This window comes from Mugil cephalus, chromosome 3 (assembly GCF_022458985.1).
Source record: "Mugil cephalus isolate CIBA_MC_2020 chromosome 3, CIBA_Mcephalus_1.1, whole genome shotgun sequence".
In the NCBI taxonomy this organism is placed as follows: Eukaryota; Metazoa; Chordata; class Actinopteri; order Mugiliformes; family Mugilidae; genus Mugil; species Mugil cephalus.
In genome coordinates, this window is record NC_061772.1 from 5,735,013 (window position 1) to 5,751,901 (window position 16,889).

Consider the following 16,889-nt stretch of genomic DNA (forward strand, 5'->3'; position numbering starts at 1 on the left):
ACAAAGCAATTCCACTCATAGCAGACAGCATAGCATAGCAGACAGTCACCACACTACAGCTGCATCTACTAAAAAAAAAATGCACATCAAAAATAGTTGTTAAAAGCACATTCTTTGTCAATTTTTGTCTCAATCAAGTGACTAAGTCCAGCTTTCATAGCTGTTATAATTACCCTCCACATAAAATGCACAAACTGATCTTCATCCAAGGACAGTTATTACACCTATTAGAGAATCTTATGCGTAAAGATAAGTACAAACAAGCAGCAAAGCGAGCAAATGCTTTTCCGTGTAACTAATAAACAGAGAACCCCTTCACATATTGGAACTAAGGAATTACCTTGTGGTCCTCTGGCAGGTCTGTTAGCTGGGATTAATGGTCAGCCAGCTCCTGCATTGATCATCTTACAGCCATAAATGTCTGTTGCCGGGCAGGAGGAAGTGGTTTGTCATTAGAGCCGGGTTATTGAGGTGTCAGGACTCAGACTCCAAAACACTGGACAGAGGGATTAAAAAAAGAAAATGACTGGTTTAAAATGAAAGTACCAAGCAAAAGTAATTAACAGACAACTGTTGTGTGCAACAGAGCTTAGAAAGGATGCAGATGTTTGCTATTTATCACAAGATAACCTGCTGGTGACATGGTCACTGCGTGTACCGTATATTCTCAAACTTTAATGCAAGAAGAAATGCACACATGAAATATAAAACCAGTTGATAAGGCAGCATCAGGATGTAAATGACGGAAAGTTTTGAAGACAAGCTCATATACCGAGACAACCTCATTTACCAAGACAAGCTCATATACCTTGTGCATGCATGCACAATTATTATGAAGTGTCCTTGCCATCGCACAGTAACAAATATGTTTTTAAAAATAGCTGGGAATAGACCTCTACCACTTTGATTAGTTTAGAATGCAAGACAAGTCTGCTTTATGCATGGGGGAAATGTTGGAAAAAGTTGAATGGGTATCGTGCTGATGGTGCGATTTAGTAGTAACTGTGTAAGGCATTTAGTCAATCAGTGGAACAAAATAGTAGCTGCAGTATGTTGTTCTCAACATTCTGGTGTGGCCTGTTGTGGAATCCTCAATAGTATATGCAATACACAAGTGAACAATGTGGACTGTCAGGGCAGAAGGGTGCTCCAGTCTAACTCAACCAAAACACAAAATTGACCTCATGGTAAACATATACAGTCTATAGGAGAGAAGGTCCACCTCCTCTGTGTTAGTGGAGGGGACTTAGGCCAAATGAAAACAGGTCAAATAAAAAAAATTCAAGGATGGTTTCAGTAATTTTAGGTAGATAATATAATACTGATGCACACTCAAGAGTCCATTTTTTCTGGTAAGTTTAATTTTAGTTATGGAAACAGGTTGTGACATCATGATGACTACAAATTACCCAGTGCAAAGACGTGGAGATGCGGTGTCCATATTTACAGTCTATGGTCAAAACATTATCCAGGATTTTGGGAAAAAGGCCGATATAGTCTTTCCCGGTTGCAGAGAAACGTGGTGTACAGTATTTTACACAGACGACACACATATTCCAGAGTCTCTGCTCTAGTGAACATATTATCCTGCAGATATGAGAATTAGTCCATGGCATTATGAGAATGAATGTGGGCAAAATCGTCCACACAAAGGCTACACTTTAAGCTGCTTCCTTCTTCAACGCGTCTTTTAATGAGCCCCCATTCTCTTTGGCTGCAGAAATAACTCAAGCTAAGACCAAAGCCATTCATAAAAATGTACTCAGGGAGGTGGCAAATAGGCCCAAAATTTAAAACCCAAACATTATATGCAATAACCCTAACAATGACTTGCTTTAAGATCTTCTAGTGTTCAGGGCATGACTCACACTGAAGTTTAGTCGAAAGAGTCCTCTCTACCTAATTATTCTTTCAAATATCTCTGCCTGCACTGGTCTAATTACAGACTGCTCTGCATCCTGAGTCTATAATGAGGTGGACCAGAGCCAGACCTATAACATGACCCCACGTCTGGATTTTCTCGTGGAGTCTCGCTGTCTCTATCTCGTGGTTTGCCCAAGTATTGCAGCAGCCAGCGTGCTCCCTCGTCTTCTTTTGAAAAGATTGAATTGCTCTTGCACCAAAGCCCTTTCTACTCATGAAGACATAAGCGTTTTGAGAGACTGTGCAGGATATTTCAGAATGTTCTGCTCAGGGAGACGGGCATTACGCATGCAAATACGCGTCGTAATGTTTGTGTAGTGTAAATATCCTGGTGTTTGTACAAAAACAGGCAGACATTCCTCGTGTTCTATACTATCCACACAGTCCGGTGAGATCCACTTTTACAGTGAATCAGTGCGCAGCGGGGACGCGTGCAGCAGGGAGGCTGTCAGTCCTCGCCATCCCTCCTATTGGCTGCGGCGGGATGCTGGGTGTCTCTCGTGTTTTCTTAATCCTCAGTTGCAAGTGGAGCTCACGGAGCTTTGCAATGGAGCGAGAGAGGGGACCTTCACCTGTAGATATTTGACATTATCCTGTATCCCAGCACAGCAAACAGAAAAAAGAAACCTTACGGCACTTTTGAAGTAATTGCTCGTCGCTTCGGATTTTGCATCGCTGCACAGTTCCTGGAAATAACTTCACTGATCCAGGTTTGTTTGCGGGCGTCTGCCGCCCTTTGCTCCGGTTTAACGGGATACTGCAGGCTGTATGGAGGGATGTCGGCATGGCTTGCACCAGGAGAACCAAAACTTTGGTGTCTACATGCGTGATCCTGAGCGGCATGACCAACATCGTTTGCCTGCTCTATGTCGGATGGGTTACTAACTACATCGCCAACATTTACATCAAGGTCCCGATGCCTTTACCTGAGAGAAAGTTTGAAGGTGACAAAAGAGGTGACACTCTACGGATCATGGAGAGACTGGATCGGCTGGAGAATGTGGTGAACCAGCACATACAAGGTAAAGCCTCTATAAACTGAACACACAGCAGGGAGAAAACTACACTCCTGCCTTACTTTACATAGATCCGTGCTTCCTCATGAGGAAGTTACAGCGTGTTAAGATGTGTTTGTACCGTTCACCTTCTCCCTTTTGTTGGGAAATGGATGCAGCACGAACTTCTTTTGTGTCTTTTAAGCGCGGGTATTTGGAGGGTGTGATAAAGGACAAAACACTGTAAGATAAAACTGCACGTCCTCAGGGGATTAGTACAGTGAGGCTGTAACCTATTTCAGGATTGAACTACATATAGAAGCAAAATATTTAACTGTGAGTAGCCAGAAACATGAGAAAATATGGTATTTCCACAAATAAATACAATTCATTAAGGTCTAACCACTGATTTAGACAGCATACATGCTTGTGTCTTTGTGAATGTTTAATCCTGTTGTTTAGAAAAGTGCACAAGCTTGACTTTATTCACCTGAGAATTGCAAAATAGAATCCCTCAATAATGATGGGCCAAATCTAATGAAGTATTTACTGCTGTCAGTAGATAAAAATGGCATTAACTAAAAAAAAAAAAAAAAAAAAGAGTTTAAGATTTCTGGCTGCAGTAAGTGTTTGAAAAAGACATCACTTTAGTTCTGATCTGTTCCATTTGTTTGCCTCATGTGAATGAAATCATCTGACTTGAACTCATCCTTTTAGGAATGTCAGGAATCCCCTGTTTTTTTGCTCAGATTTCCTGCTCTTGCTGTTGCTTTCGCTTGATTAATTTTTCTGTGTCTTTAAACGAGCTATTCTTGTCATCACACATCACATGGGGGCTCATTTTGGGCAGGTCCCAATTTGAAATGGCTCAGAGCTGGTGCAGACGTGAAATGCAGACAGAAATCTGCTCACGCTTCTTTGAGCAATCAGGCTCTGTGCTAAGCTCGGGTAAACATTCCTCCTGGGGGCAGGTCTCTATTTCAGCTTGGCACCCATAGGCATCCGCAGGGTGGAGCTTTGTTGAGGTGCCCCCAGTGACTTACCTTCAGAGTGCATGTTTCAGCTGCTTCTGTTACACAGTCAGAATAGATCACTTCATGCTAGATTGGAACCAACAAAATAAGCACGGCTTACATGGGCATTCCTTTATATTTTCCTCTTTCGCAAGACTTCATTTGAAACAGAAATGATATGAATGAAGAATATAGTGATTTATTCTAGGATAAATCAGCCAATCACACTTCAACAGTACTTGGACTTTTTTTAAAGCGTACAAAAGTACACTTTGACATTTTGTAACTGAGAGTATGTTTATTCTTGCATGACATGAAATGAAGAGACTGAAAACCTTCAAGTAGAATGAAAACTGGAAAATTACTCACCTGAAAAAGGTGGTCTGCAGTTCCTGTTAATTAGTTAACACATTATATCTCCGGTATTACTGCACTTGAGACAAGAAACCTCAGTTAATGTTTTTATATGTAGATTGCTCATAGTTGCTCTTTATCTTTAGAGCAGAGGCTTAATGTTTCCTTGTTTTTCATACAGCATTAACATACATATGTATTTGGCATGAACCTTCTCATTTAGCTCATTGTCAGAAAGCTTATTGCTACTTTTAAAACTAGGGCAGTCATTGTGTAGTTTTAGAAATGACACACATATTAAACCTCTGTTGCTTTTTCCTAACTCATTGTCTCACAAGCTCAGTCAGCCGGTTTCATTCTTGGTTGCTTTGGGTGGTTGCATTCTTTTGAGTTTGTGAACCTGTTTCCAGGCCCCTGACATACATACACTGCAGTGACATGATAGAGATCACATGAATAGCAACAGAGCGTCTGACTGCTCGTCATTTTCAGAGTTTGAGAGCGCAGCACTGTTTGTATCAATAGAGACGGTTTGGGAGAATGCCGGAGGAGACTGTGGATAACACACCATATCAGTGCACATTTTCAACAATAAAAACTGTTATAAGAAAATGACCTGTCACTTTAAGTGCAAACCGCATTGTCTGGAATTTCCTGGTAATTGCTTTGAATGGATCTGTTCTTAACGTGGACCCATTATTTGAGTCTGTAAGTGGCCAACAGCGTTCAGTCAGTAAAGAGTCATTAGTGAACATGGTTGGCATCTCAAAAAATACATTTATATTTTCTGTCTTTGTTATGATATGAGATGAGTGCGGAAATGGTATATTCTGACTCTTGCATATCAGTTTAGTACCGTGGCTTGTACAGTATTCAGACAGCCACAACCTGAATGTGCATGAGCTTTAGTGCACTGGCGGTGAATGTGAGCTCCCACACCACGCCTTGCCGAGTGTGAGAATGAAACTGCAGTTGACTCACTGCAGACAGTCAAGAGAGATGTCTCTGGTGTCAGCTTCACACCAAGGGATGAGACAGAAATATTCCACCAATGTAACTATGTGCTGACGTTAAGTGGCCTGTTACTAGGCGAAAGCAACATGGCAACGCCAGGTAAACAGGCTGAACCCTTTCTTTATTAAGTACAAGCCGACCGGTGAGAATTTATTGGATAGCTGGATGGAGCAGGTTCTCACATGCCCACCATGAGGGCTATTTGCTGCACTCCCGGCTTTATGCAACCGGAACCCAAAATATGGGAAAAATCTTGCAGCTGCATGTCATTGGGCTTGTTTTCAGGAAGGTTATAACTCACATTATCTTACGAGCCTGTTGCAGCACATGAAGCACTTTCAGTTTCTTTAAAAATATATCCAAATTCTAAAGGTTTTGATGTCTTTAAACATTCTTCCTCATCCTCTTTTCTCGTATTGAATGTGTATAGTTATTGATCTGGGTGATGACTTGCATGATTTCCATAACTTGGAGAAATAGTACCTGACTGAATAGGGCTGTATATTACAATCAGATTAATTAAATTGACCATATGGATTAAACTAATCACATAAATCATATTAAGTGCTGACTTTATGGTCTCTTGTAGGTTGTCTGCAGGCTTTTTTCTACCTTACTATTTCCTTGTTGCTAACTGGATGCTGTCTGCAGCTTCATACAGCACTACGGCAATTTAACTCCGTACAAACAGCTTTATTTAATAAACTTATAGAGGAATGGAGCTGCACCTAATAATTATGTACTTTTTTTAATTAGTCTATTGATTTATGTATTTATCATTTAGTCTTTAGAATTGTGGAAAAAAGATCATTATTAGTCGTAATTTGTAGATGTTTTGATGAAGAGTCCACTAACTTCATATATAACAAATAAAATGGCAAATGTGTAGTCTATTTAAGAAGACTAAACCATAAAATGTCAGCTCATATATTAATCAACTAATTCTTACAGCTGTATGAACTAAATACTGCTCATGTCGGTGGTTGGTGTAAAAAATAAATAAATTCCTTGCACAGACGTGCTGTTTTTCTGAAACCATATTTTATTTGGATGCTCGTAAAAAGGATCCTTGTTTCATAAACGTATTTGACCTCTCAGGATGTGTGGTCTGGTTGAGTGGCTATGAAGCCTGTGACAGTTATTAACGCGGTGCTGATTTTGCTACAAATGATCGTGACAATTCCCATGATGGCCTCAGGCAAATCCACCCGTCAAGTCAATTTAGAAACTCGGTAAATCAGCGTTTCCGTTGATGCTCAGAGGACAGCCATGTGGGTATTTATCTGATGTGATTTTCCAGAGTGACAATGGGCACAGTGTTGGAATACATGAGTGAGGGCGAAGGCTAAGGGAGAGCTTATTCGTGGACATGGATGTGTGCAGGTTTGTGTGTGCATGCTTGTGCAGGCTATGGTATGCAGCCTGGGAAAGCACAAGCACTCGCACATACTTCAAGATTTTCAAACCCGTGGGAGGAAAAAAGAGTCAAAAGATGCTTTCAAATATTTTCAGCACAAGGCAGCTTTGCTCTTAAAGTCAGACCATGCTATCAAGGTATATTCAACATACTGTATACTGACTCAAATGTCTCTGCTGCAGGAACTTCCAGAGTTCTGCTTACAGCCAGGGATGATTGTGCTGTTTTTAATTTGTCATGTCACGTCTTCTGAGACAGATATTCATTTGGAAACGGAGAGTTCATTACCTCAGCAGGTAGGAGGCTGATGCAACAAACCACAAAACACTGCTGCCATGGTAAAATTGTGTTAAACATATTTATGTGTTATGATGATTATTGGGTGTTCAATTGTAAAAACTGATGAAAGCTTTCCAGTGTGTTGTACTGGAGGGGATGTTGTTTAAACCAGAAACAAAAACTAAGGAGTACTTTCTCTTATGCTGGGCTCTAACTACTCAAGTTTTGCATGGATTTAGTCCCAAATTAACCCCTCCTGACAACTGGAACCAACTTCTGTAGAGGTGGCTAATTATGGTGAATTAGGGTTGGGTGGTGGCCACTAATGAGCAGCATGGAATAAATTGCTGCTGCTGCTGGACGGAGAGAAAATGCAGCATTTGAAGTGACAGGATGGATTTCAACATGCAAAAGGCATGATGATCAGACAAGTATCTTTTGATGAAAATATTAGTGTGCTCGTTGTGCCATTAATCAAAATTAAAAGCGAGTTGCAAGTTTGTTTTTTTTTTCTCTCCAGAAAGAACACAGTGTATTTTTTAATTTCAAAGGTCATTTTGCAAGAAAATCTCAATATTGCTCCAGGGAATGTTCTCAAGGACTCTTATGTATACAGTAAAACACAGCTTTGTAATTTTTGTTATGAATCAAAAGATAATATTGCATTTTTTTCATTTTCTCATTTGAGGGTTAAGCAATGGATAACATGAGTGAGGCCCACCTTAAAGTTAGGTTTATGTTGTGGGTTTAGGACAAGATAGCCCCAACTAAGATATCCAACGTGTTAGTATCTGGTGATGTCAGTGGTTGTGGAAGGTAGTCAAATCCTAAGTCAGGCTGGAACATGTGAAATTAACATTGTAGTTTTTTTTACCTTACTGCACCAACCAGCATGCTTACAAAAAAAGTTAAGCTACTGTGTCTTGGAACATTTTGCAGTAGATTTATTACATGTCTGATTCATCTGTCAGCATGACTGGTTTGCAGCCTGCAGGCAGGGACCCTGACTGTGTGTGTGTGAGAGAAAAACTGTGTGGGATGAGGAGTGGGAATAAAAAACGGGCAAATATTCTGGGTGGTAATTTCAATAAATCGACTTGTTATTAAAATTCATGTTTGATTGTCTAAAAATCAAAATAACAATTATTATTTTTAACCAAGAGGGATTAATCAACATGAAGGGACAAAAGTAACAGACATCAAAAAGAGTATATATGCAAAGTGTGTCCCTTGATAATTTGTAAAAGATGGATCAGTTCACTAGGACACATGTATTAGGCGTTAATTTCCTGCCCAGTGATGTTTTGGAAGTTAAAGCAAATATATGAATGCAATTCCTGAGATTTGTATTGTAGCTCAAGCTGACAATAAAACAAAGCCTTAAGACTTCCCTGTTCAGACAGGTCCGAACCGTTCTTAATCTCCACAGTCACTGGACTCCTTTATTTTAGAAGCTTTTATTTCGTAGTACCTAGTGGGTTTCTTCTGTATTCTGGGTTTTTACTTTATACATTGTTGCATTATAAATAACATTAATTATTGTTATATATTTACTAATGTTAAATATTATAAAACGTTCATCTCTGTGATATTCAGCTACATTAAAGCTACAATGTAGAACATTTGTCTCCTCCTTCTGGCAGTGAGAGTAGTTAGACAAAAAAAAATGGCTAATGCATGCACATTACACCAATGGTAATCTGTATTTGCCTTAGCCTTTGATCTGTCTTCTTTTTACAAAGTGTTTCTTCCTCTAAAGACTGTGTTTCTATGTTATCAGGACATTTTACAGGTCCTAAATTATTCCTTCTGACCAGATATGTAAATTTATAGAACCTTGGTAGCATCCATAACTGTTTTTGCTATAGGCGCCTAGTTTCTACTCCATACTTCCATTATTACAGTTGCCCCTCTCTTCAGCTCTGACAAACAGTCCTTTGTGCTTGATGTAAAATGCATCGCTACCAATGCACCAGACCAGGAATGTCACCACAGAAAACAAGTGTAAAGCTCCAGTATGCTGTGAAATGCATAGAAATTTACCTGGTGCTGACAGTTTTAATCACTATTGTGTGAACTTGTTTGGCAAGGGCTAGAATATAACATATGCTTCTTTAAGTGTGAGTCTGGCACTATAATTTTAAATGTTTTTTGAGCCGCACGCAGGAGGAAGCATCTCAAACAAGCTCACAGCAGCACATTATTTCTCATATACCAAGCACTGTTCACTGACATCTTGTAGCCAATGCAGAGAAGAAACACGAGCACCCCATTAAAGAGGTCTTTCTTTTCTGTTTGGCAAAGAAAGAAATCTTAAAATGCTCAATACTCTCTGGACTTGTGAACATCTGATGTGCAGTATTAAATGCATCCGAATGTATCTGCAAAACATGTACAGAATCCGAACCATTTCTAATGAGACAGTTTCCTGGCAATCCTTTGTATTTGTTTGTCATGGTTAGCATCTCTGCATTCTCTATAACAACTTGACACCTCCATGCTGCAAAGTCACTGCATATCATTAAAGGCAACAGCAGCGGAGAACAAATTGAAATGTTTTGTTGCTGCATACTTAAAAAAGGCTTGTCTTTTTATCACTCCTTTGCACCTCTTCATAATTAATGCCACTAAGTGAGGAAGTGTGCATCATTCAAACACACCCATACCATCATGCACAAAATGTTCATCTGTGTGAACAAGTCGTTTTCTCGTGCATTAGCGCACTGTTGTGTCTCTTCTGATTCTGTGATCTAATCCATTAGCTGACATGTTCAAATCCATTCAATCAATTCTATTATATTGATAATAGAATGAATTTGCATCGTTTTGGGGGGAGGATGATGAAGCACAAAAAAAGCACAAAAAAGCAGCAAAAATTTACTCAATTAATGGTATCTAATCTCATTTGCGCAGAAAATGAGGCAGATTGTGAAGAAATGTCCTGTGATGCTGCTGATGGAGCATCCAGTGTCTGCTGGGCTCTTTCTGCTCATCCACCATTACCCAGCTGCCATTTGTTAGGATCAGCCTTCATGAACCACGTGGACCGACATAAACTGTGCTGCTTGCATGGCAAATGTATAATTTTGTGCTCATGTGTGCAGTCAGCACATAAACCCAATCTGCTCACCCTCCCACTAAAATGCAATAATGTTTGATTAATTTCACTGTTAAAAGCAACAAGAGCCAGCGTTACTTTGAGGGTGCACTGTTTCCACTTAGCAGATCCTTTGTCTGCATGACGATGAAATTCAGTTGTCGGTATTCGATTTGTCTTTATTGGGTCAGCTGTTGCTGACATGACGCTATGGGGAAAGTGGAGATGGATTACAGAGCGAGACTCGACAAGACAGAAGTGAATTACTGTAGCCTCAAAGTGGGATTTATCATGGCTAACTATAATTGAGATCTTCCATCAAAATATGCCTTCCCAACCCTTACTCATCACTAATCCATCAGACAAAGCCACAACTGAAGTTATCTGCCACAAAGTTACACTGATAAAATCCAGAGAACAGAAAGAAGCAATTAAATTGATCATGTGAACTTAATCTTTTCTTTCATTATAACGTTACTTACTTTCAAAGCACAAATCTGTCCTTGAACGCCCCACACCAATGTTCATCTGCCAGCTTTTTACACCTAAGCTGTGTTCACTCAGGACAAGACTTGCTTTGGGTCCTCTCTGATTTCTAATAATCACTCTGTGCAAGTCTTCAGTTTTGTTAATCTAAAAAGTCCTATCTGTTTAGATGAAGTGTGATGTAAGGCCCACCCAGAGTCCACATGGCTTCACTACTTATTCTAACAGCTCCATGTACAAAGGCAAATAATTTGAAAATCATTGTTGAAAGCTTAATGGAAATATGGTATCTATATTTCATAACATTTAATTCTCCTTATCGGCCCCCGCGGATCTGATGTTTCCCGTCAGAGTTCATTCATTCATGTCCCTTTTGCCCTTTCCACAATCTGTCCTGTTGCCTCAGATCCAACCACTCCATCTGCTCTAGCTGTAACCTCAGGTCTTTTTACCTATCCTGATCACCTGTTCATCTGTTCGCCTGTTCCTTCAGTAGCTATATAATGTATATAGAGTATATACTTCCACTCGCCCCTTGCTAGGCTTTCTATTCCGTGCATTATCAGCTCTCAAGCCTTCTCTTTGGTACCTTTCCATTTTGTCTAATTTTTGCCTTTGACCATCTGATATTTTTACCTGCTTGCTGACTTAAGCTCTTGCCAATCCCCATACCTGCCGCTGCATGCATTACCGTTAATAAATCTGAACTGCTTGAACCCCGGAGTCCTGAGCTGCAGCAGTTTATCTGGGATTTTTGTCTCCTCAGTGGAAACATGATTGTTTCCCTAGAGTTACTGATATCATACTCAATTCAGTGGTGACTGGTGGTTAAATTTGGTGGGTGGGCTAAGAAATGCGTAATACCTGTTAAATAATTAACACAGCAGCAAAAGGACCATCACCTAAATACACACAGTTACATCACACTATACGTTTTAGTGCTCTACATCAGTGGTGACCAGATCACTGGTCTGGCTCCAGGTCCCCTTAATCGATGTGACCCAAATCAAAGACAATGTTCAACTTCACAAACTTGTTTTTGTGCAGTTTGAACCTGAGACTGTAGAATATAATATCACAATATGAAACCACAGAAAAAACAAATGTAAATATAAACCAAAGTGACCGATATGTGGTGATGCTAGAGAGGGAACTATTCCCTTTTACCCTCAATTAGCTGCAAGTGTTGTTACATTCAGTCACTTCTTAAAGCATTAATTATAAGGCTGAGATGACAGTCACAACATTACACTAACAGACATTTTTAACAGGCTCAGTTGTTGTTTTCATGTAAAATATGTGAAATAAAAAAGTGCAACTTCTGGGAAATGCTAATTCACAATTCCTTGTCGGGTCCATGCTGTATCTTGTCCAGGCTCGGAAAACAGACAAGTGAATTCTTGGCTACACTTTCAGTCCTTTCTTTCGAACCAAGAAACACAAAACTTATGATTTTGTCGTTTGTCGCATTTTTAACTAATGACCAGCGGCCTGAGGGCTGACTGGATTTAACCCAAATGATCAGTGTAAATGAATGAAAGCGGACTGATGTTCTCCGTTTTTCTGTTTTTCTACCGTTGGCATCACCAAAACTTAAAACAGTCTGTTGTTATTTAAAAAATAATTATTGCCTATTTTTTGTGTTAGCTTGGGAGGGCTTAGCCCTGTTAGCCCATTTACACCAGCCATCTGTGACAATACTTATTTTTGCATGCTGAATATGACATAAAACCAGGTGTACGGAAATGCCCTTAGTGTTTCAACCCAGGTCTCTTATCCACCAAAGGTTTGCTTTTCCTTAAAAGATGTCCATGTAACTTTGCTCTACCGTAATTACTTGACACTTAGTAAATCCAGTCACATATTCTTCCCTCTTTCCAGTATTTGAACAGTCGCTAATCAAAATGCAGATGTAAGAAAGATAGGCGGCTTTTCACTGCTGACAGGTTGATCAGCAGCAAACTTTGTAAATTTGTCACGAAGAAAACGCTCAGTAAATCTTGTCGTTAATCACATGAGATCCCCAGCTAATTTAGCGGAGTCTGATTTGGGCTTAATGTAGATATGCTGCATAATCAGTATGTTTTTCTCCTTTAACATTTCTGTTTTCCATTTGCAGTCCATCACAGTCTTATCAATGTTATCATGTTTTTAGTTACATTTCCTGTTATCATATTCATATGCATTTACAGTACAAATGTGTTCATTCTGAATCATGCAAATTTATATATTACATATTTCTGAAATCTGTACATCTTATATTTCAAATATTTTTATTGTGAAGCAGGCAGTATATCAAAAATACATCCATCTTTTTTGGTTTATGCAGTGCTTTATTATTTATTATAATCTAATATAAGTAACAAAGGAGTTCTACAAATAAGTAAATAAATGAGAAACAACAAATGGGAGAAACATTTGAAAAATATACAAAAACAAGTAAATAAATATATTTATTAAAATAAAATCCTACATCCTGTTTCAAGAAATAAATAAATGGTTGCCACATCCTTTTGAAGTCTTCCAACCTACCACTAAGACAATAGCAAATACTTGCAAGGTGTAGTGTATCAGTCAGTGCCGTTAACCATGCTTCGAAGTAGGTGTCTCTGTTTTTTTCCAGTGGAGGAGACCATGTGATAGAAGGCGGCACTGCATATTCTGTAGGTTCCCAGTGCTCCCTGATGTCCCTAGTATAACCAAGAGTGGATCTGGTCGTAATGTAGTCTTAAAGACCCCTGAGAAAAAAGAAAACACTGCTGTCCAGAAATTTTCTAGTTTGGGGCTTTGAAATCTCTACGTCTTAAGTTGTCACTTACAGAAACACTTCTGCAAGTTGTTAAGTTGCTGTAGTTAAGCCATGAAATCTTTGAGAGTTAAAGTGGAAGTACCTTCATAATGTTTAATCCCAGAGTGAAACATCTGAATGAATGGTTAAATACTTTCAGGAAAATTATCTAAAGGGTTCAGTGTCTTTTCATATGTCTAATCACTTAATGTTCATGTTTTTTAATTTTTAAATTCAAATCAAGAAACAGAAAGAAAAGAACTTTCAGGCTATTAATTTACAGAAAACAAATGTGAGTACTCTCCTAGTGTGATTAGAGGATAAAGAAACACTTGTGGAAATGTGATTAATTTGTGATATTACAGATATTATTGCTGGCTGCTGCATTTAGCTGTTTGATTGTGACCTCCTATCCTGTAGTTTTTATGGCTGCGTTGAGATTTGAATCTGAAAAAACCTCTGGCCTTGTCCATGAAGTGAAGACATTTTAAAGGTGTTTTGTTCCCTAGTTGTCAAACCACTCCACCCTTTCTAAGCATTACTCTGGATAAAATTTAAGGCTTCATATGACAACTGTCAAAGAGCATCTTAGTACTGGGAGAGTGTTTTGCGTGACTTCTCCTGCTTCTGACACATAGAGCGTCACATGTTCTCATTTTCATATCAAACTTCAGTAATTTTGTGATCAGGAGCATGTCCTGTCACCTGTAAACATCTTGATACAAGAGCTGGAACAATGGGTCACTTAATTATTTGTCAGTCGACAAAAAAAGATTCTTCGATAATGTCAGCAATTGTTGATGGAAAACTGCACCGTACTGCTGCTGATTTCTGCTTCTTAAATGTGAAGATTTCTAATTTGTTCCTAGTCAAATACAGTGAGTCAATATCTCTGAACTTTTGCAAAAACAAGCTTTTGAAAGGAGTCATTTTAGAGTCTAGAAACCTGTGTCTGGCATTTTAATGTGTTTTCTGATGTTTCATCTGCCACACAATTCAGGGATTAATAGCCCAGTATTCAGCAGATCACTCAATAATGAAACTAATCATTAGCTGCTGGTGTATTATTATTGCACCAAGATTACTTTTTAATGATAAAAAGTAATGAATAGTGTTTTCTAGTCCCCTTTGAGTAGCATCAGTGCAGTTTATTCTCAGCCAAGTGACATAAGTGAATGTTAAAGTGTTAGTTTTTTTTTTCCCTTTCCCCAGAGCTCAAGAGAAGATAAACAGCCTGATATTAAATAAATATAATAGGAAAATTACGAAAGATGGAGCAGGTACAGTTAAAAACACACGCTCGTATTTGTATTGTTTCTGAATTCCTTTTTGCATTACACTACACTGCGAACACACACAGGTTTTGGTCACATTAAGGAGCAGTTGATGCCTAAAGCTTGGCGCTGGCGTCCCCTGGCTGTCTGCGCCTCTTCCAAGCCAAGCCATCAAATATTCACAAATGCCTCTTGAATCCAAATGCTTTGCATAAAAATAGATCCATTTGTTTCTAAGGAGGTAATTCGGCAGGGAAACAGCACCTTCAGAAACACCTCTGAGGCCTCTACACAGACCACTGTTAGAAATGTTAAGTGCAGGGTGTGATCACAGCTTATGCTGCTTTGTTTACTGGGCACATTTTTCACTAATAAAGTGATCAATAATTAAATAATAAAATAATTTTTTTAAAGACTTTTGCATTTCAGGGTATTAATGCTGATACTGAAACTGTAACTGTCTGTCTTTGGCCAGCTCGATAAAGCTGTTGGATCTTCTGACACATGATGGGGAGATTCAGCCATCAGGCAGAGGATCTTTCAGTCTAGTACGGAGACCTCTGTCTGCCACCAGCAACAAGCCAGCAGCCATTGAGTCTTCCAGGCCCAAAGTGCAAACTGTCACTGTGCAAAACTCCCCTGTCACATGCTTTTCTGGGGCATCTGCTGTGTCGTGATAAGGACTCGACTGCTTCACAGTTTTGCAACAAAGCGCAGAGTTTTGGAGTTAATTATATATCTCATTGTGTTGTTGTTGGAATTAATGTTCAACCTATACGTTCTGTAGCAGAGTCATGACTCGTGATAGTGCGCAGCAGCATGTAAGGCTTCTTTCAAAGAGAGGTGTGAAAGGTAAGAGCACATCTGCTCCTCTGCGATTACAGAACTGAAACACGAAGCAGCTAAACCTTCATAGTTCTCTAGAGTGAGCTCCCTTTGGCACTTCCTCTGAATCAGGAGCCTCAGGTTCAGCACATGGACCCGCTGGACTACTCAGCGATCGCTGTGACTCTACAGGCTGTAATACTGCTCAGTGAGAAGAACTTTAGCTGTGGGATGAAGGCAGTCTCACCTGAAGCTGCAAACTGCAAACTGCCAAAGCTACAGTGTTTTGCGAAGTCAATAGAGGCATCGGGCCTGATGCATGAACCATGTGTACGGACGGATTTGATATTAAATTGTCCGTTTCCTCACTTTTAGAACTTTGATGACCTCAGTAACTGTAAAATTCTCATTTGTAAGAAAAAAAAGCACTAAAACAAACTTATTGTAATACATAGCCAACATGCATTTATTTCATAGTCATTCATTTAATAGTGGTGACTGATAACACTTACTACAGAATGTTTAGCCTAAATGACAGTCAAGTCATAATAATCTGCCCACACACCTCCGCAGTCATTATCATATTAATGACAGCCTACATCATTCATCATGACTTCTATAGTCCTACTCATAAGATATGAAGCAGTAGAAATTTGATGCTCAAACAAACCCACAATTGTTCATTTGTTTATGGAAGAAGCGTTGACCAAAGTAGCCTTGAGAAGACAATGTGTGTTGGTGAGTGTGATGAGTGACCGACAAACCGCTTCCAACTGCAGAGGCATATTCTTCAACACCTCTGTGTCATTCTGGAGCCTGCACTTAGAGCAAAGACCAAGCAATCTACTCCCACTCTGCCTCATCTGCAAGTACTCACCTCCATTGGTTTCCTGGCCACTGGGACTTTCCAGAGATTGCTGAAAGGCCTGGCATATCCCAGTTTATTGTTAGTCGTGCGCTCCCTAAAGTTCTCCAGGGTATCATTCAGCTAACACCTCAGTACAATCAATTTCCAGATACAGCTGCACAGCACAAAATAAATAGGGGGCTTATGCCATTGCTAGAATGCCCGCAAATGACTGTACTCATGCGGCATCAAGGCACCATCTCCAGATCCATTGTCCATCCTCAAGAGAAAACAGCTGCATTCCATCATCTTCCACTATGTGAGTACACATCTTGAACCTAGTGGTCATTTGACCAGAGAGAGTGCAGGGTTCTTAGGCGCATTATTTCAGAGGGTATGAGGTTGGATCAAGATGCTGTTGGAGATGGTCGGCTAAATCGGGAGTGTAATAACATGCAACCTGCATCACTGTGTCAGGTTTTAACATTTAAAATAACATTTTAATTTCAGATGATTGAGGATGTGCCCCACTACCTTGGCTAATACCAGTAATTCCCAGACCTCAGGCTTTTAAATA

General features: G+C 39.5%; 1 protein-coding gene across 1 annotated transcript in view; it reads left to right on the plus strand.

The window, feature by feature from the left end:
* The first annotated feature begins 2,342 nt into the window (after positions 1-2,342).
* Positions 2,343-16,889, plus strand: part of galnt18b (UDP-N-acetyl-alpha-D-galactosamine:polypeptide N-acetylgalactosaminyltransferase 18b) — a 72,010-nt gene continuing 57,463 nt past the window's right edge. The window contains exon 1 of the mRNA XM_047579718.1: positions 2,343-2,945. Within this exon, the coding sequence (XP_047435674.1) occupies positions 2,708-2,945 (238 nt within the window). The 5' untranslated portion in view covers positions 2,343-2,707. The remainder of the gene's footprint in view (positions 2,946-16,889) is intronic.